The sequence below is a fragment of the Petaurus breviceps genome, unplaced genomic scaffold, assembly GCF_028583685.1.
Source record: "Petaurus breviceps papuanus isolate PSGF00001 unplaced genomic scaffold, PetGlider_PUasm1.0 90804, whole genome shotgun sequence".
Classification (NCBI taxonomy): Eukaryota; Metazoa; Chordata; class Mammalia; order Diprotodontia; family Petauridae; genus Petaurus; species Petaurus breviceps.
In genome coordinates, this window is record NW_027187348.1 from 11729620 (window position 1) to 11756424 (window position 26805).

General features: G+C 33.5%; 1 protein-coding gene across 2 annotated transcripts in view; it reads left to right on the forward strand.

The window, feature by feature from the left end:
* The window catches only part of PGAP1 (post-GPI attachment to proteins inositol deacylase 1), a 93230-nt gene that overhangs the window by 17548 nt on the left and 48877 nt on the right, over nucleotides 1–26805 (forward strand). Inside the window, exons 6-19 of one of the 2 annotated variants that reach the window (XM_069070162.1) lie at nucleotides 183–235; nucleotides 1035–1101; nucleotides 1798–1903; nucleotides 4843–4898; nucleotides 4988–5071; nucleotides 9051–9097; nucleotides 9835–9886; nucleotides 10876–10953; nucleotides 13303–13378; nucleotides 18190–18263; nucleotides 18361–18412; nucleotides 18948–19011; nucleotides 19758–19866; nucleotides 22157–22195. In XM_069070162.1, the coding sequence (XP_068926263.1) occupies nucleotides 183–235; nucleotides 1035–1101; nucleotides 1798–1903; nucleotides 4843–4898; nucleotides 4988–5071; nucleotides 9051–9097; nucleotides 9835–9886; nucleotides 10876–10953; nucleotides 13303–13378; nucleotides 18190–18263; nucleotides 18361–18412; nucleotides 18948–19011; nucleotides 19758–19866; nucleotides 22157–22195 (957 nt within the window). Of the gene's footprint in view, nucleotides 1–182; nucleotides 236–1034; nucleotides 1102–1797; nucleotides 1904–4842; nucleotides 4899–4987; nucleotides 5072–9050; nucleotides 9098–9834; nucleotides 9887–10875; nucleotides 10954–13302; nucleotides 13379–18189; nucleotides 18264–18360; nucleotides 18413–18944; nucleotides 19012–19757; nucleotides 19867–22156; nucleotides 22196–26805 lie in introns of both variants that reach the window. The other variant, XM_069070160.1, reaches the window with a different exon arrangement.

A 26805-nucleotide genomic window follows, 5' to 3' on the forward strand; every position in this document is an offset into this window, starting at 1 on the left:
CTTAATCTAAGATGCAGTATTCTCTCTTTGGAGAACTGTAATATTCCAGAATGTGCTAGCATTGTATAGTACAATGAATATGTCACTTATGTGTATAAATGTTTGCATGTAAAGCATATTTTGGAGACTCTGAAAATGTATTTCTTTTAAAGTCTGAGTTTATTTTTTTTCTCTCCCTTTAGAGCACAGCAGTACCTAGAACTTGGGCTTCAACAGACCATCTCTCTATAGTTTGGTGAGTAAGATCTGTAATTACTAAGTCAGCTGTCATTTTTTCCATTCATTTTGTGGAGCCCCCACTTACCATTTGGTACACTGAATTGTACTTCAGAAAAAGGCTTTTATTTTTTAACATAGGGACTTAGCAACTTGGTAGGCAGGATTTGGAAAAGTTACTTACCTCTCCTAGATCTCACACCTTTCAGTCTTAAAATAGATATGATAATAATGAGTATCTGTTTACTCTTGCCTAGTAAATACAACAAAAATTATGAAGTCATTTTGCAATTTTCAGGTAAGGGGGAAGAATCACTTTGCCTTAATTCTGCCAATTATAGGGTGTCATGCCCTCTGAGAGAATAGAGGTACCAAAGAAAGTGGGGCTCATACCAGCTTGGACATTAATAGGTTTTATTATGGTTAATTGTAAGAGTTTGCTCTTACAATTGTCCCGAGTGGCAGCAGAACAAAGTAACATTGTAAATCCCCGTACCAACCCCAAGTCAGATATCATATAGAAACAGAACAAAGAAGGCATAGTGCCAGGATGGCCCAGGGTCACATGCAAGTTTTCCAATGGAATAGTTGGAGTTTTTTTTTGCTCTTTACATTTACTCAAGGTAGTTTGCATTCTCTGTGAGACCAAAAGTAATGTTCCTAGGCTCTGGATACTACTGTACAACGTGCTATAATGTATTTAATAGTAATGCTTAAAACGATAGAATTATAATCATTTCTGAAACCAAAGTCATATGACACAGAGCTTTCGTGTCTTAGATTTTTCACTTACAGATTTTTCTTATCAATTTCTTTAGGTGTAAACAACTGCAGTTGGCTACAATTAGAGCTTTTTTTGACCTCATTGATGATGATACTAAACAGGTAGGTATTAGTTTATAAATTACATGTATATTTCAATAAATCATTTTTTATATAATAGACTCCTATGCCTTATTGATTTGTGGACTTAATACATAATTTATTTTTACTTTTACAGAAATACTAGCTTTCATGCTAAGTAGTATTGATACCAGAAATGCTAGACTTAGAAAAATCTATCAAAAATATACAACTTAATATACAATATGAAGCTTTAATAGCTTGTGTTTAAGTTGCTTTTCAGTTGTTCAACTCTCCATGACCCCCATTTGGAGTTTTCCTGGCATAGGGAAAATGGAGTGACTAGGTGGTGCAGTGGTTAGAGTACCAGGCCTGGAATCAAAAAGACCTGAGTTCAAATTCAACCTTAGACACTTACTAGCTGTGTGACTCTAGGCAAGTCACTTAATGCTCTTTGCCTCAGTTTCCTCATCTATAAAATAAGCTGAAGAAGAAAATTACAAATGGCAGCCCCTCCCAAATCTTTGCCAAGAAAACCCCCCAAAAAGGTCACAGAGTCAGACATGACTGAAAACAACAGTAGCAAGAATAGAAGAACAGCAGGTTCCTGCTCTTGTGGGACTTAAGAGAATAGTGATTCTATGAGCGACATACTCTTCTCTTTAAACTGTTACTAAAGTATGGTTGACTTAATACCATGTACATAAATCATGAAAAGCATTGCAATTTTCTTTTCAGATAACTGTGAAACCCAAAAAGAAGATGTCTGTTTTGAATCATCACTTTATAAAGTATCCAGCAAAGCCTTTTGAGGAAATTCCTAATATAGTTGCTGATTTAACAGGTTAGTGATAAGAATAACAGATTTTATACTTTAGTAGAATCTAAGAATATTATCTGGAGATGCCATCATCATAACCTAGTAGAGTTTAGGACCCCATTGTGATTAGATAGCGAGATAGATAGATGATGAGTAGGTAGGGAGATAGAGAAGTAGTAGGTAGATAGGTAAAGATAGATATAGATCGATAGATGATAGATAAGTAGATGAAGATAGGTAGATGTAAACCGGTAGGTAGATAGATAAATAGATGAGGGAGCATGTACCAAACACTTTCTATATGCCAGATCCCATGATTAGCTGCAAAGATACAAAAGCAAGAAAATAAGGTCTCTATTTTCAAGGAGTTTCCATTCTGATAGGGGAAGATAAAATATTAAGAGGAATTGGGAAAGGTGGCAGGAAGGTGGAGAGAAGGGTTCCCCCATAGGGGCAAGGCTCCTGTTAGAAGGTGGAACAGATCAGAAAGAGTCCCGGCACACTGGACCTTCTCTAGATAAAGGCTGTCCTGGGAAGGTATTTACCTATCAGGAATCAAGTGTTAGGACAGAGTCATGCTTAGGTAGACAAGGGAATCTGAAGGGAAGATAGGAAAAAACTGAAGCGTGGACTAGAAGTATTTAATATATTGCAGCCTTTAAAAAATGTATAGTGAAACAGTGGCATTCATGCAGCTTTGTGTGTATTATTATAATGTATACATGCGACGATACATTAATTTAATACACAGTGGAGAAAAGATAGAAGCAGGAAATTAGAAAAAGATATTGCCAGATATTGTGAATGAAAATTTTCTTCTACAAAATAAGGAAAGTATTTTCCCATGAAACTGTGGTTCAAATTTAGATTAGCTAATACCAGGTGAAGAGTGAACTTTCTAAGAAAAATAGAGATAATAGGATAAACATTACTTAAGTAGACTTAAGTAATGATATAAGAAAAGAACTCAAGAATCCTGCATTTCCACACTAGGTAACACTTTATCTCCCAAGCTAACGACCATCTTGGGTGAGAATTGACCCTGGGATTTCATGCAGAAATATATCTTAAACACTTTCGCTCTGAAGAAGATAATGGTACCATCTTTAGTACAAATTAAGATACTATGTATAAATTCACAGTAAAAAGGCTACTAATCTTTAGAGGGTGTGTGAAATCCTTCAGTTCTTTTCCTGGCTTGATAGTGATTACTTCAAAACTTGATTTTACTCAAATACTAAGTTTGAAATTTTAAAAAATCCACCTCAGGGTACAGAATTGTTTCTATATAAAATTAGATCCACATTCTCACAGTTATTGATGCAGAGCAATGATTTACCAGGAAGTTCTGCCAGATGAATGCTTCAATTTGTTACACACAGAATTTTTCCTCCCAGTCCTTTCTGAAGAGCCTAAAGATGAGACCTTGCCAAAGCTCAAGTCTGCGCCAAATTCAATGCAAAAATTTTGTTTCTGTTTTCAAATTTCATGCTTGTTACTAAGCTATGGCCAAGGGCTGCCAAGTGAGTATAATGTTTAAGATACATTCCTTCCATTTTCAAAAGCCAATTCAGTTTTTCAACTGGAATTTGTGCTTAAGGAATCCTTATAGCAACCTTTGTTTTCATTTAACCACTGAAACTTTTCTTCTACCGCTGATGTAAGCCTTCTTGGAAAATTTAAATATTGTTATCTTGTTACCATATCAAAAACCTTGTCTGCCAGGGCAGTTTGTCAGAGAAGTGTGACCCAATTTGTTTGTTCACTTGTTTGCCAATGCATTCAGTACTTGTTTCTCATCCAGTTGAAAAAATTAAATGAACACTTTGTATATCCCTCTCATGCAGGGCTTGTAGTAGTACCAATGGTAGAAATAGTGAAGTCAGAAGGAGGAAAGGACACATTGTTTGAGATACACGCGGGACATTCAGGCAGAAGCATCTTGGAGGTAGTTAAAGACTTGGGTCTGGCGTTTAGAAGAGAGATCAGGAGTGGAGAAAACATATTTGTGAGTCATCTATGGAAATGAATTACTTAAATCCAAAGGGGTTAGTGGAGTCAGCAAGGTAGAGAGAGAAGATGTAGCTAAGAAAGAGGAGCAGGTAAAGAAACACAGAACCAGCAGAACATATATGATGTCTCAGAATCCAAGAGGAGAAAAATTTTCCAGAAATACATAGTGATCCACCTTCTCTTGCCCAAGACAGGTCATTAATTTGGGTGATTAGGAGGACATAGGTAACCTTTGAGAGAAGTTTTAGTAAAGTTGTGAGGACAAGAAGTGAGACTGCAAAGGATTGAAGAGAAAGCTAGTAAAATGGAAACTTGGCATAGAGGCTACTTTTTTGTTAGTGTCCAGAAATGGAGAAATAATTTTGCCTTTCTCTGATCAGGCTACATGACAATATTGTATGTAGTTCTGGGTGCCACATTTTAGAAAGCATCCAGAATGTGATGGACCTTGAAATCCTGCCAAATGATTGTTTAAAGGAAAAGGGCATATTTAACCTGGAGAAGAGGCTACTTAGGGGAAATATGATAGTTGCCTTGTCTTTATTTCCCCAATGGTGTCTTACACATAGTAGTCGCTTAATATATGCTTTTTAGATTAGAAAAAACATTGACTACAAAGGGGAAGAAAAGAAATGGGATAATAACAAAATTATTTAGAAGGGATACATTTTTCTTGTTTTATGAAAGAAGATAAATACTTTCTTTTCCTTTCTGTTGATATCTCCACAGTGAGAACAAGACCAAATATAGTTATTAAGTTATTGATGTAGGTGCTGGTTAGTTATGAGTACATGATGGAAGCCCATATTTCCTGTTTTAAAATAGCTTATTTTCAGGAATGTAGACTTTGTTTAATGTCATATTATGAAGAATAAATGTTTCTTCCTGCAGCCAGCAGGAAAGAAGTTGATTTTATCATTCAGAAGTGCGAATAATTTCCTCTACTTTAGGGACATCTAAATGGGTTCCAGTGAAAGTATCAAAATGGACCTTTATGGCTTTTAATGTAAGTATTTAACCAAATATTTCAGAATGAAGATAACATCTACTTTGTGAGAGTGATTGTATATAATGATTTTTTCCCTCATTTTTTAGGAGTCTTATGCAATGTATTTTGCATTTCCTCTCTCAAATCACAGAAAAACCTACAGCCATATATACTGTAGGAACAGCATATTGGTAAGAAAGTGTCTGTAATTTATTTTTTTATTTTAAAATCACAAAAGATAGTTCTTCCTTTAGAACCAATCATATAACACCTATCAAGAATTTCAGAATTTTTGTCTTCATTAAGCTAAACATATAGCCTTCCCAGTATTTAGGTATCTGTGAAACCTAATGAATAATCAGAAGGTTCTTGAGTGAGTATAGAATTAAGACCAAGAGTGTTAGCTGTCTAAAAAAGGATATTTTTATGACACTATAGTTGCCTCATTAGTAATCCTTACTTCCCACAGAGGTATCAGCTATACAAATAGGAATACACATGTCAGCTGGTGAGAACTCCTCTGCTAGACAGTGCTACAGATAAGATAACATTCTTTTTCCAGATGTGCTTTTCTTGAACTCCATGAGGTCCACTGTCCTTCTGTTAGCACTTTCATCATATGACCAATCTTCTTAATTTCAACGTACTATCATTATTATCATGTAGCAGTTCCTATCTTTTTAGATGATTTTCATCTATGACTTTTTAGTGTGGTTGATTTCTGGTGACAAGAGAACCCCAGCCTTCTCACTCTTCTCCCTCTGTTGCCCCCACATCATCAGTCAGCTTCTGAAAGGGTTTACATTAAGTCACACACACACACCTTTCTGACTTCATTGATATAGGATATTCAGAGTGAGGACACTTCCTTCATCAATGAGGTTCACCAGCTCATCTGAAACTTCTAGTCTTAGAGAACTGTTAGGAGCATTGATAGTGATTTGCCCAGTGGTACAGCAGCATACTTTGACTCTGATTCTAAGTTTAGCTCCCTGTTCACTACATCACAGTTTTTGTGGGTGTAAATATAACCAATCTATAGGATTTGTCTTTGTACGATTTCATTGGTGTGGAGAATTCACAGTGAGAAACTTCTTTCAATGAAGATCAGCAACCCTTCTTCAAATTAAAGTCTTAGAATGGTGGTTGCTTCACATCTAGGCCCAAATTCAAGCCTTGTTTCATTTGACTCTCCAGACTTCTCCTCATTAGTCACCATGCTCCCATAGAAATAACCCTGCCATCTCTCCTTCTCCTGGTTATGGAACCATGATCAAATCAACTGTCTTTGCTCATGGAAAAGATATGTCAGTCTCTATTCACCATCCCTGTAACTTTCCAAACCAAAAGATTCCTCCCTGGCAACTACTCTCCTATATGTGTTAGCTATCTTATTAGAATGGTAGTTTCTTGAGGGCAGAGATTGTATTTGTATTTGTGCCCTCAGTGTTTAGGACAATGTTTAGCACATATTAAGCACTTATTAAATGTGTTTTTTTCATTCATTTAAGAATTGCCTGCAGCATTAAGAGATTAAGTGATTTGCCCAAGGACACACATCTGCTATGTGTCAGATATAGGACTTTAATGCAGATCATCTGACTCCAAGTCATTAACTGTATCCATAGCATTCTGCTGCCATGTGCATACACATGCATACATATATGCTTTCTGTATATCATAAACACATTTTATAGACGTGCACATCTGAGTCTGTATAAGTCTCTCTGTAAGTACATGTGTGTTTATATATACACATATATATAAAATGAAGTAACCCTTCTCTTTGCCAAGGCCAATATCTCTACACATACCTTTAATTCCATCCTTTCCCAAGCAACTTGTCACTTTAGTCTTTTCTTTCCTCTCTCTAATTCTCAGTCTCCCACCTTGCTCCTTGCTTACTACCTTCAAATATGCTCAAGTTTCTTCCCTGCCCCACCATTGTTTAAAAACCTTTACAAGACCATCCTGTTTCCTCAAACTATCATACTCTCATTCCTTTTCCCTAGGGAGAAAAAAGCAAACTCCACTTCTGTTACCTCCACTTCCTCTCATTCCCTCCACCCTTTGCAATCTGGCTTCTGCTCTTATCCCTTAGACCAGAGGTTCCCAAACTTATTTGGCCTCCCACCCTTATAAAAAAAATTACTCAGCACCCCCCCCCGGAAATATAATTTCTTTTTTTTTAAATAAAATCTGTATAATTTCAAATATATAATAATTTATTAAAAATGACACATCTTTAATATTTTATTGTAAATTTGTCGGGTTTTTCCTTCATTGAAATTTTGATGCTACAATATTGCATCATGTAATTGTATAGTATACTGTTGCAAATAAATCATTACACGCACATATTCCTACTCATGCGTGCTGGACCACACCTGCCAACACTTGCTTGTGAACACCTTTTGGTGGACACGACCACTGATCTGTTAAAACTTGCGTTTTGTGTGTTTATTTGGAAAATAATGTAATCACTATGACTTTTATTCTTATATAACAGATGAAACACATATTAACGGTTTTTCAGAAATTTCCTATTTTCTCTTCTTTCCTTATACTTTCATCACCTCCCCCTTATTTTTTATTCCATGTCCCCCAGTTGCACCCAAGGCTACTACCTCCTCACATCAGTCCAGTGCCCCAAGGGAGTGCTATTGCCCAATTTGGGAACATGTACCTCTTGGACTGTTCTCTAGAATTACTGGTAGTCTCTTAATTGCCAAATCACAGATTTTTCTCAGGTCTCATCCTTCTTGATCACTCTGCTGCATTTGACAGTGTTGACTACCCTCTCTGCCTGCATGTTCTCTCTTCTTTGTGTTTCTATGACATTACCCTTTCTGATGATGCTCTTATCTCTCAAATCAGTCCTTCTTAGATGCCTGTTACTTAAAATTAAAGCTGCTTGTGTTTTGCAAATAGTATTTTTAGAGGATGAAATTTCAAATATATATTTAATTTTTTCTCTGCTTGTTTCACCAGCAGTGAATTGGAGGCACTTATGTTATCATTTTGTTGTCCATAAGCATATCTTAAGACCAAAGTATTCCATCAGTCAGTTTCATCCTTCATATATGAAGAGTGTCCTATTTTCAATTATTGATTCAGCTAATTTATTGGCACTGGGTTAGGTGCTGAGATAAGGTCAGATATTAACTCTTCAAGTTAATAAGACATATAGGTACATAGGCCTAGAACTGGAAGGGACTTCAGAGGCTTCCTCTAATTCAATCTGTACATTTTACAGATGAGAAAAGTAAGGTCTATGGGAAAGTGACTTGCCCAAGGTCACACATATTAAAAGACAATAGTCAGGCTTTGAAAACAAGCCCTTGCTCTCAAAAAGTTTATAATCTAGTAGAGTATTTTGACTGCATGACTTTTTGCAGAGCTTATTATTTTTGTGTTTGTGTCTGTTCTCATGGTTAACTAACTTACTTTGATTATCCTGGGCCCATTTGTACTAGTCTGCCAACTGCCTTAGTTTTCCTAGAGTTTCACAGTTACATCATACATTCTTTGAATTTATTTATCAATTTGTTCTTCATGCATTTCTTTTATCATCTTTGCTTATGGTTACTCCACTTAAATTCATTCTGCAACTGAAATGAAATATTCTATTATCTCATCTCAAATGACTGGCACAGTCATATCCTGTCTTGTTGAGTATTGCTTCAGTTTTAGTATACTAAATATATTTTAGGGCCAAATATGACATACTTGCAATATTGATAAAATTTATCAGGAAGCTGGATTTAATGCCTTTCATAGGATGAAAAATTGCTTAGGAGATTAGATGACACATTAGAGTCAAGGACACTCTCGTGCAGGAATTTGATGTTCCATTAATGCCAAACCTTCCTCCCAACCTTCCATAGCACATCTTGACTCCTCCTCCCTTCCACCTTCCAACTATTTAAATCCCTCTTTCTTTGTCAAATAATGTAAGATATATGGGTCTACTGCTTTAGGCTTCCTGCCTTCCCTGTCTTCTTCCTCCCAAGGGAAGCATCATGTGTGGAATTCTAAATAATAATATCCTTATCTTTGTTTGTGTTACTTCTCAACCCCGTCTGTACTAGATCTTTAAAAAGTTGATGTTGCCTTTGTCCCTATTTTGACTCTATTTAACAGATTGTCTTGTTTTGTATTAACTGACAGGATATACATAGTTGGATTTATGGCTGTATAAACAGTGTTTCTATGTGGTGAGTATGTTATATTGTCTTAGAAATGTATCACTTGAAGCGGCTAGGTGGTGCAGTGAATAGAGCACTGGCTCTGGAGTCAGGAGGACCTAAATTCAAATATGGCCTCAGACACTTAACACTTACTAGCCATGTAATCTTGGGCAAGTCACTTAACTCCAGTTGCCCTTCCTTTCCCCTTCCAAGAAGAAAAAGAAAACGTATCACTTTACCTCCATTTAGAGTCACTTAAAGACCAAAATTTAATTTTTTTCCCCCAACATAAATTAAATATTTAAAACCATCACACTTTATTTTAAAATAATTTAATGTTACATGTATAGTGGAAGAGGACAGACTTGGAGTCAGAATGACCTGGGTTTCAGTTTTCATTCCAATACTTAATATCTGTGTGACTTTAGACAAGCCACTTAAAGTCTATGAACTTTGTTCTTCTAATTAAATGAGGATTATAATACTCTCACCACCTACTTCCAGGGATGTTGGGAATAATGAGTTTTATAAAACTTAAAATGCTATGTAATTGTTACCAATTACATAATTCATGATGGTTATTTACAGGTGTGTTACCAGTTTTAAATTCGTGCCATGGTTTATTTGCTAATTCTTTGTCATTCTTGCTGTATGTTTTCCAGTTGTTTTTGCTTTTTGTTTTTCTCATATGCAACTGTATATTGATCAGAGTCTTAATTCAGGGATTTGTCTCTTTTGATAACCTTATTATGATTCATTTATAGTACTCAAGGTGTTGATCTGTCCTGGAAGAGTGAACTACTGCCAACAATGAAGGTAAATTATACCTTTTTAATTTTGGTTCTTCCTCGTGAAAAAATACTTTGGTATATTTGTAAATACTTTGAAAAGCTATAGTCATATGTAGTTTTAATGTATCTTGGTATTAAGTACTTCCTGCTATTGTATAGTATAGCCTTTTAAAAGTATTTTCTTAAGAGAAATAAGAAGGATTTTTTTGTTTCCTTTTATTATTTTCCTGGCTCACTTTAAATCTGTTCATATAAATCTTCCAGTTTTTGTAATGATTTTTTTCAGTTAATAAGTATTTGAAAAATTAATGTGTCTATCCCACTGCTTCCTCTGTAGTTAATTAAAAAAACAACAAAAATTAAGCCCTCCAATTTGTTAAGCCATTTCCTAATCACAGGGCATCCTCTTAGTTTCCAATTCTTGTTACTGTGAAAAGTGCTGCTACACATATTTTTGCACATCCTTTCCCTCTTTCTTTGAAGTGTAAAACTAGTAGTCATATGAGATATGATATCTTGGATATGAGACCTTTACCAGAGGAACTTGTCGCAAAGATTTTTTTCTCAGTTACCAATTTCCCTTTTAATTTTTTTCTATATTAAATGTTTAAAAAATTTTTACATTTAAAAATCTATAGTAAATTAGACAAAATATTTTATGTAGTTATTTAAATTTCATTTAATTGCTTATTAATTTAATTTACTTACCATACTTGCAATGAAATATAAAGAACACAAACGTAAAGCTCCTTAATTGGTCTTGAATTCCTAAAGGAGATATTTATGGAATCTTTAATAAACATAATTATTAGGAACTTGGTTTCTAGTTATTTTATCATTATTGATAATTTAAATGTGCCATCACAGAAATTTTATAAAATACCAAATAAAATTTGGAGACTGTTATAACTATTAACAGGAGTCATATATATTTAAAAGGAAAGTTTTATAGCATATATCAAATCTAATATTGATGCACCTGATTGAATGAAACTCCTTTCTCATTTGTTTCAGACTTTCATGTTGAAACTCCAGGATTTTCCAAAATTATCTCATGTTGTTGTTTATGTACCATCTACTAATGGAAATAGGGTAATAACAGTTTTTAAACATTTTCAATCTGTCTGTTAACATAAAATTATTAATAGAAATAAGATATTCTAAGTATATTTGTGATGGTTATATAAAATTTTAAAATAGCCTTTTATAAAATTATATTTAATGATTGTATTTCTTTTTCCCTTGCCTATTTGCAAATAACAAGATTGCCCCATGTGCATTTGGAGAACTATTTAGAGTCATAGAAAAGCATTAATACCATTTTTATTCTGATTCAACTTTGAATAAAAATCTTTGTCCAGGTGGGAACTTTCAGTTGCATTTTTTGGCCTTAGAAAGGTTTGAAAGCAAAATTATCAGTCTTAAAGTCTTGCCAAGTTTCTATATTAGATTCATTGTTTTCTTCTACTTAGCTTTAAATCAGAAAAGATTCTTTATCTGCATTAATCTAACAATCCTTTTTACTTCCATTTTCTTTTTTACATATAGGGCTTTTTTTTTTTTACTTCTACTCCTACTAATCATTTTTACAAATACATTTTATTAATATCTTTTGTTTTTTACATTGCCTGAATTTCCCCTTCTATTCCTCTTCCTTTCCCATCCTAGAGAGTTGTCCTTTATGGACTATGACAATGAAGAGGAAACCCCCCCACCAAAGCCTATGATTGTGTTTTTTAAAATCTCACAATAAGGGGTGGCCAGGTGGCTCAGCGAGTTAAGAGCACTGGCTCCAGTGTTGGGATGACCTGGAGATCGAATCCCGGGCTCGGACACTTAGCACCCACCCAGAAACGCCTAGCCGTGTAACCTTGAGCAAGTTACTTAACCCTGATTGCTTAAAAAAAAAAAATCTCACAATAAATTCCCATGTTCCACACCAAGGACTTCCCACCCCTTCCCCTTAAGCCTCCACAAAGAAGTAGGGAGAGGTATTTTTTCATATCTCTACTTTGGGGTCAACCTTGTTATATTTGTAACTTTTTAGCATTTGTTTTGTGGTGGTTCTTTGCATTTCCATCCATAGATACTGTGTTTATTGTTTTCTTGACTCTTCTTACATCACTTTATATCAGTTCATGTAGTCTGTGCTTCTCTGTATTCATACGTGTTTCTTACAGCACAGTAATTTTCCCTTATATTCTTTAGTCATTCCCCAATTGATGGGTATCTACTTTGTTCTCAGTTATTTACTAACCAAAAATGCTGCTATAAATTATTTTGGTGTATATAGAGCCTTTTTTTAAATTAGCAGCCTTCTTGGAGTGTATGCATATCATATGCTCTGGGCCAAAACATAAGAATATTTTAGTCCCTTTATTTTCTGATTTTGCTTAATTCTAAATTATTTTTCAAAATGGTTGTACTGATTTACAGGTCTACCAACAGTACATTAGTATGCTTATCTTTCTAAAAGTCTTCCAGATTGATTCTATCTTTTGTCATCTTTGCTGGTTTGCTGGATGTGAGGTGAAACTTCAGAGTTTTTTCAATTTTGTTACTTTACCGTTGATTTGGAACATTATTTCATATGGTTACTGATCGTTTACAGTTCTTCTGTTTAGACTTACTTGTTTATATCCTTTGATTACTTGTCCATTAGGGAATGTAAGATCCCTCTTTTCCAAAATGTGTGTCACTTCAGATAAATTTCCAGCCTTTCCTCAAATTTAAACAATTTTTTCTTTATTTTTTAGGGAATTCCTTTAGTTTCTTTCCATTTACTGACTTTTTTATTCTTACAATAAGCACTGTTATCCTGAAATATTCCATAATTATAAGATCAACCATATGCAACTGATCTACAATAAATTTGACAAAACCTTTTATGATTTGTTTTCTGTACTCACTTTTACACAATAGATGTTTCTTCTAAGTGTATAAATCAAACTACATTTTCCTTTTGACTTAGTCTTTCAGTAAAACAGTGTTGTGCATTTATAATTCATCCTCATTTGTTAGTAGCTCCTAAAGTATTTTTGATATTCTCTCCCTTTCCTCTTTCTGAGCCTGTCTGCCAAGTATGTGATTATCTATAAACTAATACTCAAAAATAATAGGCAAGCTTGCTATTTAATGAGACATTGCCATTACTTCTTTTATAATGAACATAACTTTAATTTGTTAGGAAAGTTAAATGAAATGTGTTGTATCAAATTTTCTTAAAAGTTGGCCTACCTTTAATAAAAGTTTTTTTTGCAATTTATGTTGATTGTTATGTTGAGACAGTTAACAGTTGTTGGTGTCATTGGTATTAGTTGTTTAGAGGCTGAGTTTTGTAAACTTTTACATTTTATTTAGTGATTCTTTGCTTAGTCACCACCTTTACTGTAAGTTCAGTTTTACCAGTAAGGTTTTTCTTGTGTGTGTTTTTCCCCCCAGTTTGTTGTAGACTGTGAATTTTTTCAAATAGAGTTAAGAACTGTACACCTTCCTGTAACTCATCTCTTTTCTTTTGGTAGGTATCTTATTTCTGCAAATCTTGAAAACTACTTTTATTTGCAACAGATTATCTTTAACAGATTATTTTATGTTTTATAGTTTCAAAGTATCTTTTACCTGTGTGCTGGCTTCCTTCTGATGAGTAAGAGGCACTGGAGCCTGCCTTCTTGTGTTGTGTTAAAGATTGTTTGTTGTTTAACCGAGACAGCATAAAATCTGTTTAAAACAAACATAATAATTATGCTTCTCATGGGTATGGTGCTATGTGAAGGTTTTTCACTTTTATGATGTTTATACTACCGTATAAAATAAGTAGGACTGATATTATTCCTAGTTTACAAATAAGAAAACAGAGGCTCAGAGAAAATCTGATTTACACAGCTCATAAGTAACAGCACTTAAGCTTGAATCCAAGTCTCCTCACTGATTTCCTGTTCTCCTTCTACCATAATATACTACCTGTGTAAATATCAGAAGTGGCTATGAGTATGAATGCTCATATCATATAGTCAGTCAGTCTCTTGAAATGACCTTTGGAAGGATTGTCTGTCTTCCATAATAAACACATTGATTTGCAAATTATATTAATTAAAAGGTATGGGTTTGATTTTTTAAATTAATTTTGTTTTTGCATATGCTCTTGTGCTATGTTGACCCTTTATGAGATCTTCATTTTCTCACAACTTTCCAAGATTTCTCTAAAATATTCTTTACATTCTATATGAGAAAAAATGGTATTTGAAAGAAAATCGTGTCTTCAAGTTAGGGCTCATTTCTTAGAAAAATACTAAGACTATGGCATCCCAATATATAATTTTTTTTTTAAATGATGTGGAGGCGGCTAGGTGGCACAGTGAATAGAGCACTGGCCCTGGAGTCAGGAGGACCTGGGTTCAAGTCCAGCCTCAGACACTTATCACAAAAACTAGCCGTGTGACCTTGGGCAAGTCACTTAACCCCATTTGCCTTCCAAAAAGCAAAACAAAACAAAAACCGAAAAAAAAAATGATGTGGCAAATTTTTTTAACTTGACAAAATTAATTAATCTATGTTTGCCATTTTTAAGCATGTGTATATATGACTGAAAAATTAGTCTAGCTCATTATTTGCTTTTTTTTAAGTGAAAAGGGAATAAAATGTGCAAGTTTTTAAGTTTAAAGATATTAACCGAAATGAAAATCCTAAAGCTTAGATTAAAGAAATCAAGATACTAAAAGGAACTATACAGAGTTGACTGCAGTGTTCTATATCCCCTACAGCAGTTTTTTTTACTATGTGAGACAGAGGCCAAGCATACAAGTAGGTGGTAGGAATTCAGTCCCTCATTAATACTCCTTGGTATTTTTATAGCTTTATGTACAGTTTTGCATTCTTAACTGAATTTTATCTTGCTCATATCGGGCATTTCTTCAGTTTGCCAAAGACATTTTTATTCTGATTCCTTAATCCTGTTCTCTAAATGGCTAACTACATCTTTAAATTTATGTAATAATATTTAATATAAATGCTTTCTAGTTACTTATCCATACTGTTGGTTTTTAAAAAATATTTCTGTTAGATCCAGAAGGATATTGTGCAATTAGCCTCTGATCTAGCTCCTTCTTCCTATTGAAAACTTCTTGTGAAAAATTAAAAAGTTAATGCATTTCTTTCTGAGTAATCCAGATTTCATCAAGTGCTAGAGTTGAACATAGGGCAACTAGGAGGTACAGTAGACAGAGCTCTGGACCTGGAGTCAGAAAGATCTGAGTTCAAATTTGGCTTCAGACACTAACTAGTTGTGTGACCCTGGGCAAGTCACTTAACCCTGTTTGCTTCAGTCTCCTCACCTGCAAAATGAGCTAGAGAAGGCCATGGCAAATCATTCCAGTATCTTTGCTTGGAAAACCCCAAATGGGGTCAAAAAGAGTCCGACACAACTAAAAAACAACTGAACAGCAGCAACAACAGCAGATTTTGGGGAGTCATTTACTCTATGACTTTCTCTGTCTTTAAAGTGCAGGTAATAATACTTGTACCCTGTGAACTGACTTTTGAGCCACTTATATGTTCAACCTGTGGTAGTCTAGTCTTTGAGAAGTGTAACCTGTGACATAATCTATCAGACTGTTACCCAGTAAAGCCTGATTTTTAGACAAATCTGTGCCTTAATAACTTTCCTTTATGTATAGCCACCATGGCAATCTCTAAGTCAGTTTTCTCTCTTTATCCATAAACTGTTTGGGCATCAGGGACATGTTTGGAGAAGAAGGCATTTCAGGAATGTGATGTCCTGGAAGAAAAACTTGATCTAGAATCAGAGAACTTGGTTTCAAATACCATTTGTTTACTTGCTACCTGTGTCATTGAATCTCTCTGGGCCTCAGTTTCCTTATATTTAAAAAGAGGGAGTTGGATTAGAGCTATCTAAAAATAGAATGTGTTACCTTGAGCAGTAATGGATTTCCTTTCCTCAGAGATGTCCAAGCAGAATTTGAAAGATTACATATTAGGTATGTTGTAGAGAAGATTCTTATTCTTTACGGATTGACCTAGATAACCTTTGAGGTCCCTTACAAATATAAGATTTTGTGGCAAGATATCTTTTAAATACTATACTTCCATGTTAAGTACTCAGGCTATTCACTGGCTTGATGATTGAAAAGAGAAGTTATGTTTAATGGTTATGTCATGTTTTCCCAATTAGTTGCCAAAGGACAAATACAAAACCCTACTGAAACTAAGACTTATTACTTCTATTACATCTTCCGAGTTTGTTTTTTATCTCTCATTGAAGGAAATTATTTTTCCCTGAATTAAAAAAATGATGTTAATTTAATCTGTTACAGAATTGTAGCTTTAAAAAAGTTCTTTTTCCATTTTTATAATTGTTCATTCCAAATGTATATTTTGTGTGCCGCCTCAGCTAATGTGGCCTGAATAATTATTTCCCAAACTAATTTGACCACTGAACAATTCTGGGCTTTGAAGTACAGTGGCAGAACCTTAAAATTCTGGTTGAGGGACTCTACAAAAATGGAATTTCCCAGGAATAAAGGAGGGTTGGGGACATTTGAGATCAAATTAGGCAAAATTAAACTTATTTTTGTGTAAAGATTATTTCACATAAGCATAATACAGAATTTCACATTAAATACTTTAGAGGGAAACATTTTTTCCATTGACATTTTGTCATGAAGTCCTTTTTTCACAATTTGTGGAGCATGAAGGTTCCATAGAATATAGTTTGGGAAATGCTGATGTGGAAGATGACTGAACTGTGAGGACAGTTGAGTTTGAGTTCTAGCTGTACTATTTACAAGACTTGTCAGCACTTGTACAAATCACATCAACTCTTGAGCTTAAGTTTCCCCATCTATAAAATGGGATAATACTTGCGCTGCCAAACTTAGTGTTGAGGGTCCAGTCAGATAATGAGTATGAAAACTCACTGAAATTTGCAAAGTGTTATACAAATTAGTATGTTATCAGTCCTCCATAACTATTCAATATTAAAAGCTAAACCTTTTTGGCAATATGAATTCTCCAAGAATTTTATCAAAATATTTGTCATGACTTAAGGAACCTCTAACTTCCAGCCTCCCTATTCTATTTTGATTTAAATATTCCTTTGTCATAATTGTGTCATCTGATCAAAATTCAAATATTTCTTTTTTTAAAATCAGAAACATGTATGATCAATATTCCCACCTAAAAGAAGGAACAATTTTTTGTCTAGAAATGCCTAAGAAATGGTTTTCTATTGTCATTTGTCTCTCACATATTGTAAGACAGAGTTGTCAAACACGAGTCCACATGTGACCCACAACACTCGACCTGATTAAAATATAATTGAGAAATATTTAACAAAATTAATAAAAATACAACAAAACGTAGGTAACATGTTTTAAAACTCAGTGTACAGCCTGCAGGGATCCTTCTGTACAGTTAGGGTGCCTCATTTCTATTTTTTTGTTTGATACCACTGTTATAAGAGGCAAGGAAACCGGACTCTTTCTATTTGAAAGAGCTCTACTATTCCAGGCTTTACCACTTATACAGAGAAGTATATACCTGCCTGCCAGTAGCACCTGTATGACATTAGCTAAGAAGTTTCACTTTCCTGGGTATCAATTTCATCATCTGTGAAAAATGAGAGATTCTTTTTAGCCCCAAATCCAATGATATTTTTGTTTGTTTATTTCAGTTTTTCTGATTTTTTTCTGAGTTTGTAATATTTTCTTATAAAGCAAAGCCGTATTACTTATTAAGACTATCTGGGAGAAACAATTATCTGGATTATAGATTTTATTGAATGCAATAGTGTAATAGCTTTATTAGTTCAAGTACTAATAGTAATGGGAACTAATCAGATGTTACCTGGTAGAAGTGCTACTTTAATGGAAAACAATAATTTGAATTCTTATCAAGACCAACTCAAACAGTTTTGACTTCTGCAAGTCTATATATGTAAATGAATAATTTAAAAGTTTTCTGCCTTTAATAGGTAAACATACCCTTTGCAGTAATGTTTATGTCTTTTGTGTACTAGGCTCTTAATACATATTTCTTGAGTGATTTATTTGCTTATTAAATAAGCAAGTTCCTCTTTTTTAGAAATTGTTCAAAGGTAAACCACAACTCAACACCTGTTAATACTAATACTAAATACTGTTAATACTAAATTAGTAATGACTAATTTAGATTCTTGATCTCTCATTAGTAACTTGCATCTTTCTTAACTGTTTTTAAAAAATAAATTTTGTTTTTGTGTTGACTTACTATTTTTCAAAACTTGATTCTTTTGTAATCATTCTAATTAAAACCAGATTTTAATTAATTCAACAGGGTTAACTTCAAAGCAGATCAAATTAAATTCAAATGGCTTATTCTACACTGTACCAGTCATGAACTTTGGACAGGTAACAATTCTAGAGGAAGAAAAAAGAAAGACTTTATATTTCCTATTTGGAGTATGTAAATAAATGAGTAAAGTTTTCTTTTTTAAATTGTGCTTAGATATACCAAGCTTTCATAATGGAGGTAAAGAGCAAATGCGCATCAACCAAAGGTAATTTTATTTCCCCTAAAATAAGATGTACAAGAGGAGTCATTATTTAAACTTGCTTGTTTTGGTTTTTTTCTTAAAATGACAGTTTTATATAATTTCTTAAATAAAATTTTAAAATATGTAGGAGATGTTTAAACTTTTGTTGGACTGATTTACAATCATATCAGTTGTTAGTTTCAGAATTTAGGGAATACTATGATTTATTAGACTTTATGATAGCAAAATTTAGCTGTTTGGCAGTTTTCCAGTCTTGTGGTACTATTGAATTAAATCAGCAAGCATTTATTATATTCAAATATGTTAATTTGTAAAATCATCATAATTAGGAATATTTTTGTAATCTTTCATTAGAACTTGTAACATCCCTGATGCAACAAATTATTGTTATTATAACGATTAGATAACTTGTCTTTTGGCCAAGCAGAAATTGTCAAAATCTTTCATACGTTTTATTTAAATGTGATTTTGAACGATAGTAGATTATCTTAATATTGGTGACATGGAGATAATTGATGGTATATTTTTGTTTCAGTAGAAAAAAATAATGTTTTTAGACTCCATATACCTTGGGCTCATGAAGATTTCATGACTACTTCAAAGTAAGTCTCTGAATAGATTTATCTTGGAATATGTGTTTTTCAGGTAGCTTATATGCTATCTTGGTTTATTCACTAAAAATCATATGAACAAACCACAGGGTATATCTTGTAAAGTAGCATGTTATTTTCTCTGGTATTTTGCTTCACATTTAATATTGCCACATATGTTATGATTAAACTGATTTGGAGAACCAGCCAATACTAAGAGGAGAGGAACTTTTTGTTTGTGTAATTCCTCACATCTAGCACAGAACTTGACAATATAGTACTTGCTTAAGAATTGTTTGTTGAATGAATAGGTGAATGAGAGATAGTATGGTATAATAGAAAGATATGGAAAAAATGGAGAAGTGCTAGACTTGGAGTAAAGGGTGATCTGTTTTATTGTCTTTGTGAAAAGGACTTTTCTAAGCATTAGCTTCCTAATCTGCAAAAAGGAGATATCTATAATTCCTCCCTCATAAAATTGTAGTGAGAATAAAATGAATAGTGTATTAGAGTTCTTTGTAATCTTTGACATGATATAGAAATACCAACTATTACATGATATAGAGATATTACTATTGTTATTAGTATGAATTGTTTCCAAACAATCCAGTGAAAATATTCACTTTTCATAAATTTTCTATTCAGATGTCATCAAGCTCCACCCTAGCTATAAGCCTTTTGCTTCTTTTATTGGGAATATCCATTGCTCTTCCTATTTATTTTGTATTGAAGAATGAGTAATTCATGTCTCATTTCAGAGCCCCAACTTCTACTGAAATTTCTTTAAAACTTCATGTTGCACAACCAGAAAATGATAGCCATGTAGCTGTGTTCCATATGTTTACATCTTCGGAGTGTCGCTATGAGGTAACATAAATTCCTAATTCTTATTACACATAAGGAAAATTCATTTGTGTAGTATTTGATATATTTTTAAAATTTCTTCAGGTAATTGTCTAAAGCAGTGGTGTCAAACTCAGATAGAAACAAATCCCTGGCAAGCTGCATATTGACTTATAAAACCACAATTAACATTACATTGTATTTTCATTTATTTTGCTTTCCAATTCTTAATTTCATTTAAATCAGATTCTGGTACATTTGGAAAGTTTGACACCTTTTATTTGACATCTCTGGTGTAAAGCAGACAATATTATTATAGTCATTATAAATAAAAGCTCATGTGAAACAGTCCCTTAAGTGTGTCCTTAGCATCCTTAATTTTGTTGTTAATATCATCTTAGTTTTTCCTGGATTAAATAAATAAAAATAAAATAATAGTCATAAAATTAAATATTAAGAATTTATATTATTTTATAATAGTGATGCCATGTGTATATATAAAATATTTTCCAATTGTTCTCAACTTGATTTTAAACTAAACATTTGATTTCTTTGTAGGAACCGCATTAGGATGAATTAAAATTGGTATTAAGTGCCAAGGAATACAATTAATTTCTTCCTTGCTGAATGGTAGATTCTTTGAGAGAAGGGAATAAGTCCTTCAAATAAGGTCAAAATAAGGGCAATATCAATGTTTTAATTTAGAATTCTTAGAGCTGACCAAAGGTAAAAGGCATCAATGGTTTTATTAACCCACAATATATTATAATCTTGTAAAAACAAATCCTAAATTCTTAAGAAACTTCTGAAATATGAAATATTTTTGTAATGTCACATTTTAGATGTATTCTCTCAATAACATTCCATGTTATAAAATACTAACTAGATCTGAGTTGATAAATCTATGTAAAAAGAAAAATACTTGTTTTGTTATTTAAACAATTGTACTAGCTACTGTAACTATTAAAAAAAACTATTAAAAAACTGCTGTGTTCTTTTACAAGCTTGCTTATTGGGGTGGCTAGGTAGTGCAGTGAATAGAGCACTAGCTCTGGAGTCAGTTGTACCAGAGTTCAAATCCACCCTCAGAACCTTAATTCTTACTAGCTGTGTGACCTTGGACAAGTCACTTAACCCCAATTGCCCTGCCTTGCCCCCTCCAAAAAGAAAAAAAGCTTGCCTATCTTTATTTTTTAAAAAATCTGAAAATAATTTAAGACAACTATTACCCCAAGTTACTTTTACTCTTCGAAAAAACTCTCTTGTTTCATTTTTAATAATATAACATGAATTAATTTTCTATGGAAATATAAGGAGAATTAATAATGAATTTATTCAAACTCATATTTTAACCTTTAATTTAGTCAACCTAGTACTATTTCTTTTTGATTTTGAATCTTGGTGGAACAGTTTTTATAAAGTTTACTCCAAATTAGCAAATTGTATGCAGTATTTAGTCTTGACTTTGGATGTTGAAGTAAGTTAATTAGTACACAAATGACTATTTTTCCTTACAAAGATTTTATATATTTTTTAGATGTAGTCATTTAATGAGCTGTCTGTCATGGTCATGTCTGTGGAATAATGTATTTTTCAGGCTAATCTAAAATAATTATTAACAGAGGCTAATTACCAGGTTGGCTACAGGGCACTTAATTTTTTGGCCACAGCAACTTTTGAAGACTATCTACTAAGTAAAAGAAGGATTATAAACTGCATTACTAGAGAAAGTAACCACACCAGAGAAATTGTAAATCACTGAAGTATTGAAGTACCATATATATCAGATTTCCAGTTCCCATTTTCAGAAAATTCAAATGAAAAAAAAAATATGAATACCAGAAGATCCAGAGTTGTCATGGTACACATGCATCTCTCTAAGGTATAGTAGAGGATTATCATAAGGTAAAAGAGGTTAAATTTTCTGTCCATGGTCACACAGTTAGTGTCAGTGAAAAGATTTGAACTGAGGTCTTCCTGATTATGAGTTCAGTACTCTAACCATTACACAGCTCTACTCTTTGCCTCAGAAATAACCCATGTATGTAAGTGTAGACACTTGCACATACAAGTTCTGTTTAAATCCTTTAGACTGATCCTTTAGACTGATAGCCCTTCAAAATCTAGGAGTACTTTTAGAATTTTCTTTAGTTTGTAACCATTATGCCCATGAGTCATGAGTATTCTATAGCTGTTTGGAGGTATAAGTTTAATAGCTCTGGTTGATGAAATAAGTAGGAAAGTTTATTATAATAATTTCTTCACTGTATAAAAATAATCCTGATATGTTGTTGAAATATGTTTTTTTTATTAGATAACAATTAGGACTTCGTTTTTGCAAATTCTTGGACAGGTAAGAAATGTTTCTAGCTGACTAAATTTTTTCTTGTTATAATTATAAAAGATGATTTATACCTTTGATATGAATAAGAAGTGATACCTGATCCCTAAATGAATTAATAAATTCTTTTATTTTATCAGGTATGTAATATTAGGTATTATAAAGATATTTTTATGCTTATTTGTCATAAAATTTAAAAATATTTTAGAATAATTTTTATATGTTGTATATTTTGGTGAACAGAAGAGATGAAGAATTTTATTCTTTGTAAATATTCTTTGTAAATGTATTGAATCATCTTGAATTTATGTGCCACTCTTATAGAATACCTAAACCAGGGGTAGGAAACCTATGGCCTTGAGGCCACATGTGGCCCTCTAGGTCTTCAAATGAGGCCCTTTGACTGAATCTAGACTTCATTAGAGCAAATCCCCTTAATAAAAGGATTTGTTCTGTAAAACTTGGACTCAGTCAAAAGGCTGCAACCGAGAACCTTAGAAGGCCATATGTGGCCTGAAGGCCACAGATTCCCTACCCCTGTCCTAGACTAATTACTTTTGTTAAGGTGACAGATTAACAGAACAGCAACATCATAAACATAACAATACAAATAAATTTAGCATTAATATAATAAGAAAACTTAGGTGCTAATGATGCCAAATAAAACATTTCCCTCAAAGCTTCTTACTTGAAGCTTGTTTTACATTGTTTTATTTCTTTTTTACTTGTGCTTTGAAATCTAGATATAGTAAAATCTTTAAAATTTTTAAATATTATGTCTGTTATCCAGAGTGAAAAATACACAAAAACCACACTAAAGGGGGCAGCTAGGTGGCATAGTGAATAGAGCACTGGCCCTGGAGTCAGGAGGACCTGAGTTCAAATCTAGCCTCAGACACTTAACACAAAAACTAGCCATGTGACCTTGGGCAAGTCACTTAACCCCAACTGCCCTCCAAAAAGCAAAACAAAATAAAACAAAAAAAACCCACTAAAATCTTCCCAAGTATGTATATTTAAGAACTAAAACTATCTTGTAGCTTTTCTGTTTGGTCTAACAGTTAAAATTAAATATTGCTATTCTATTTGCTATACATGGTATTCAAAAGAGCACTTTGTGAAATAAGTGCTCGTATTTCTTTTCCTAGAAGAGGTCCGGGTGACATACTGGGCTACATCATAGACTGTGTATTCAGTATGATACTAAAAGTCATCATAGCAGAAATGCCTCAGTAAAGAACATGAGACCAGATATTAGAAAATTGAGAATTAAAATGTGCATCTTTATGTGTCCATATATAGAGAGAGCTTTTTAATTCATTCTCCTAAGTTTGAAAAATGAATAGTGATAAAAAAGGTTGTGAAGGTCAGTAGAACAGTTTTTTTTGTTTGTAAGAATATCTGAAATTCATTGATGCAGTTAACATTGTATCTTTAAAATAAATAGTGCCATGCTTTGTCAGGATAGAGGTACAGAGCATTACATAATTATCATTTATTGTTTTTGAAGAAACCATTAAATTGTTTAATCAAGTGTAAACATGGGTACACATGAAGAAGAATACAGGTATATTTTGAACTTGTTTGGTCAGCGAAAATTTCCTGGAAAAATTGGGTTTCTGGGTCTTGATGAATCAAAAGTTACTCAGTGTACATGAGGCAGTATGGGTAAAATGAAACTGGACCAGAAAGAACAGCAAGTAATGTAGAATGACTAAAGTGGAAAAAAATAATATAAATTTGAGAAAAAGTGAGGGAAGCCAGGCAGAACAGGGTGGTTGATAAGATTTAATTGGTTGATTTTGCTATGAAGGGCTCTAGGGGGATGGTGGAAAATTTGGGGGATCTATGACAGTCTTCTATGTGTAGGAAAACATATTTCCTATTGTGGCACAGTGTTTTACTGGAGAAAAGATTGTTGTTTAGGAAGGCAGATTATAACCACTACCAGGATGAAGAAGAAATTGTGTTGTGTGAGAGTATAGAAATCAGAAAGAGTATGTGAGATATTATAAAGGTTGAATTTCCAGAGTTTATCAGCTGTCACATATTATAGCTATGATGAAATCACTTTGTTTAAACATTTTCTTTTTAAGCTCCCAAAATGAAAGGATTTGTGGCAGGGGTAGGGAACCTGCGGCCTTGAGGCCATATGTGACCCTCTAGGTCCTTAAGTGCAGCCCTTTGACTGAATCCAAACTTCACAGAACAAATCCCCTTAATAAAAGGATTTGTTCTGTAAAACCCCATAATGTAGGTACAGTTATCATCCTCATTTTACAAACGAGGAAACTGAGACTGAGAGAGGCAAAGTGACTTGCCTAAGATCACATAGCTAGTTTCTTTTTTTTTTCTTCAATTCTTATGATGGTTCTTTAATAGTACTTTATTTTTTCCCCAATTACATATATATCAAGAAAAATCTAGCATTCTTTTTTTTACTTTTTTTTTTTTTGCTTTTAGGAGGGCAATTGGGATTAAGTGACTTGCCCAAAGTCACATGGCTAGTAAGTGTGTCAAGCGTCTGAGGTCACATTTGAACTCAGGTCCTCCTGACTCCAGGACTGGGGCTGTATTTACTGTGACACCTAGCTACCCCTAGCATTCATTTTTACAAGATTTTGAGTTCCAAATTTTTTTCCCTCCCTCCCCTCTTCTCAAAATGGTAGGCCATTTGAAATAGGTTATGCATGTGCTATCATTTCCATATTAGTCACAGTAAAAAGAAAAAAAAAGCACAAAAAAGAATAAATTAAGTGAAAAAAGCATGCTTCAATCTGCATTAGAGAACATCAGTTTTTTTTCAGGATGTGGGTAACATTTTCCTTTGTGAATCCTTTGTACTTGTCTTGGATCATTGTGTTGCTGAGAAGAGCTGAGTCATTCATAGCTGATCGTCACACAATGTTGCTGATACTTTGTACAGTTCTGGTTCTGCTCATTTCACTTTGTACCAGTTTGTTCAAGTCTTTCCAGGTTTTTCTGAAATCTCCCCGTTCATCATTTCTTATTACACAGTAATATTCCACTACATTTATATACTACAGCCTGTTCAGTCATTCCCCAGTTGATGGACATACACTCAGTTTCCAATATTTTGCTACCATGAAAAGGGCTGCTATAAATGTTTTTGTGCATGTAGGTTTTCTATTTTTTTATGACTTCTTTGGGATACAAACCTAGTAGTGGTATTGCTGGATCAAGTGGTCAGCACAATTTGGTTGCCCTTTGGGCATAGTTTCAAATTGTTCTCCAGAATACTTGGATCTGTTCAAAACTCCACCATCAGTGCATTAGTGTCCCAATTTTCCCACATCCTCTCCAACACTTATCATTTTTCTTTTTGGTTATATTAGCCAATCTGGTAAGTTGAGGTGATACCTCACTGTTGTTTTAATGTGCATTTCTCTAATCAAAAATGATTTAGAGCTCTTCTTCATATGCCCATAGATAACTTTGATTTCTTCATCTGAAAACTGCCGGTTCATTTCCTTTGACCATTTATCAATTGGGGAATGGTTTATATTCTTATAAATTTGATTCAGTTCTCTATATATTTGACCTTTATCAGAGACACTTGCTGTAAAGATTGTTTTCCAACTTTATGCCTTCCTTTTAATCTTGTTTGCATTGGCTTTGTTTGTGCAAAAGCTTTTTAATTTAATATAATCAAAATTATCTGTTTTACATTTCATAATGCTCTTTTATCTCTTGTGTGGTCATGAATCTGTAGATTTCTTGACCTTAAAAGTCAAGAACCTTTAAGAATTTGGATGCTATACCACTTGGTGCATGTATATTTAGTGCTGATATATTATATTACTTCCTTGTCTATGGTGCCTTTTAGCAAGATTTAATTTCCTACCTTATCACTTTTAGTTGGGTCTGTTTTTGCTTTTGCTTTTTCTGAGATCAGGATTGCTACCCCTGCTTTTTTTAACTTCAGCTGAAGCAGAATATAGAACACCTGCACCCCCAGTCTACCCTTTCTCCTGTCAGTTCCCCCCTTTACTTAATCTTCTCACCTCCTACTTTTCTTTTGGTTAAGATAAATTTCTATATTCAGCTGATTGTGCATATTATTCTGTCTTTGAGCTAATACTGACGGGAGTAAGGTTCAAGTGATGCCCATTGTCTAGACGTCTTCCCATCTTGCTCTGCAGCGTAACAGGTTTTTGGCACCTCTTCATGTGAAATAATTTACACCATTCTACTTCTTCCTTCCACCAAACCCAGTGTATTCCTCTTTCTCATCCCTTAATTATTTTTTGTGTCATTCCCTCATATTCACCATAGACCCGTACCCATTGTCTATTTATATTCTTTATACCTGTGATATTAGTGGTACAGTTTAAAAATTACAGATTTCATCTTCCCATCTAGATATGTTAATGGTTCATCTCTATCAACCCTTATGTTTTCTTTTACATTTTTACCTTTTTATGCTTCTCTTGGATCTTGATATTGCAGATCAAATTTTTTATTCAGTTCTGGTCTTCTCCATATGAAAACTTGAAATCCTTCTATTTCATTGAATGACCATTTTTTTTCCCCTTGAAGTATTATGCTTAATTTTGCCAGGTAGGTGATTCTTGGTTGTAGTCCTAGCTCTTTTGCCTTCC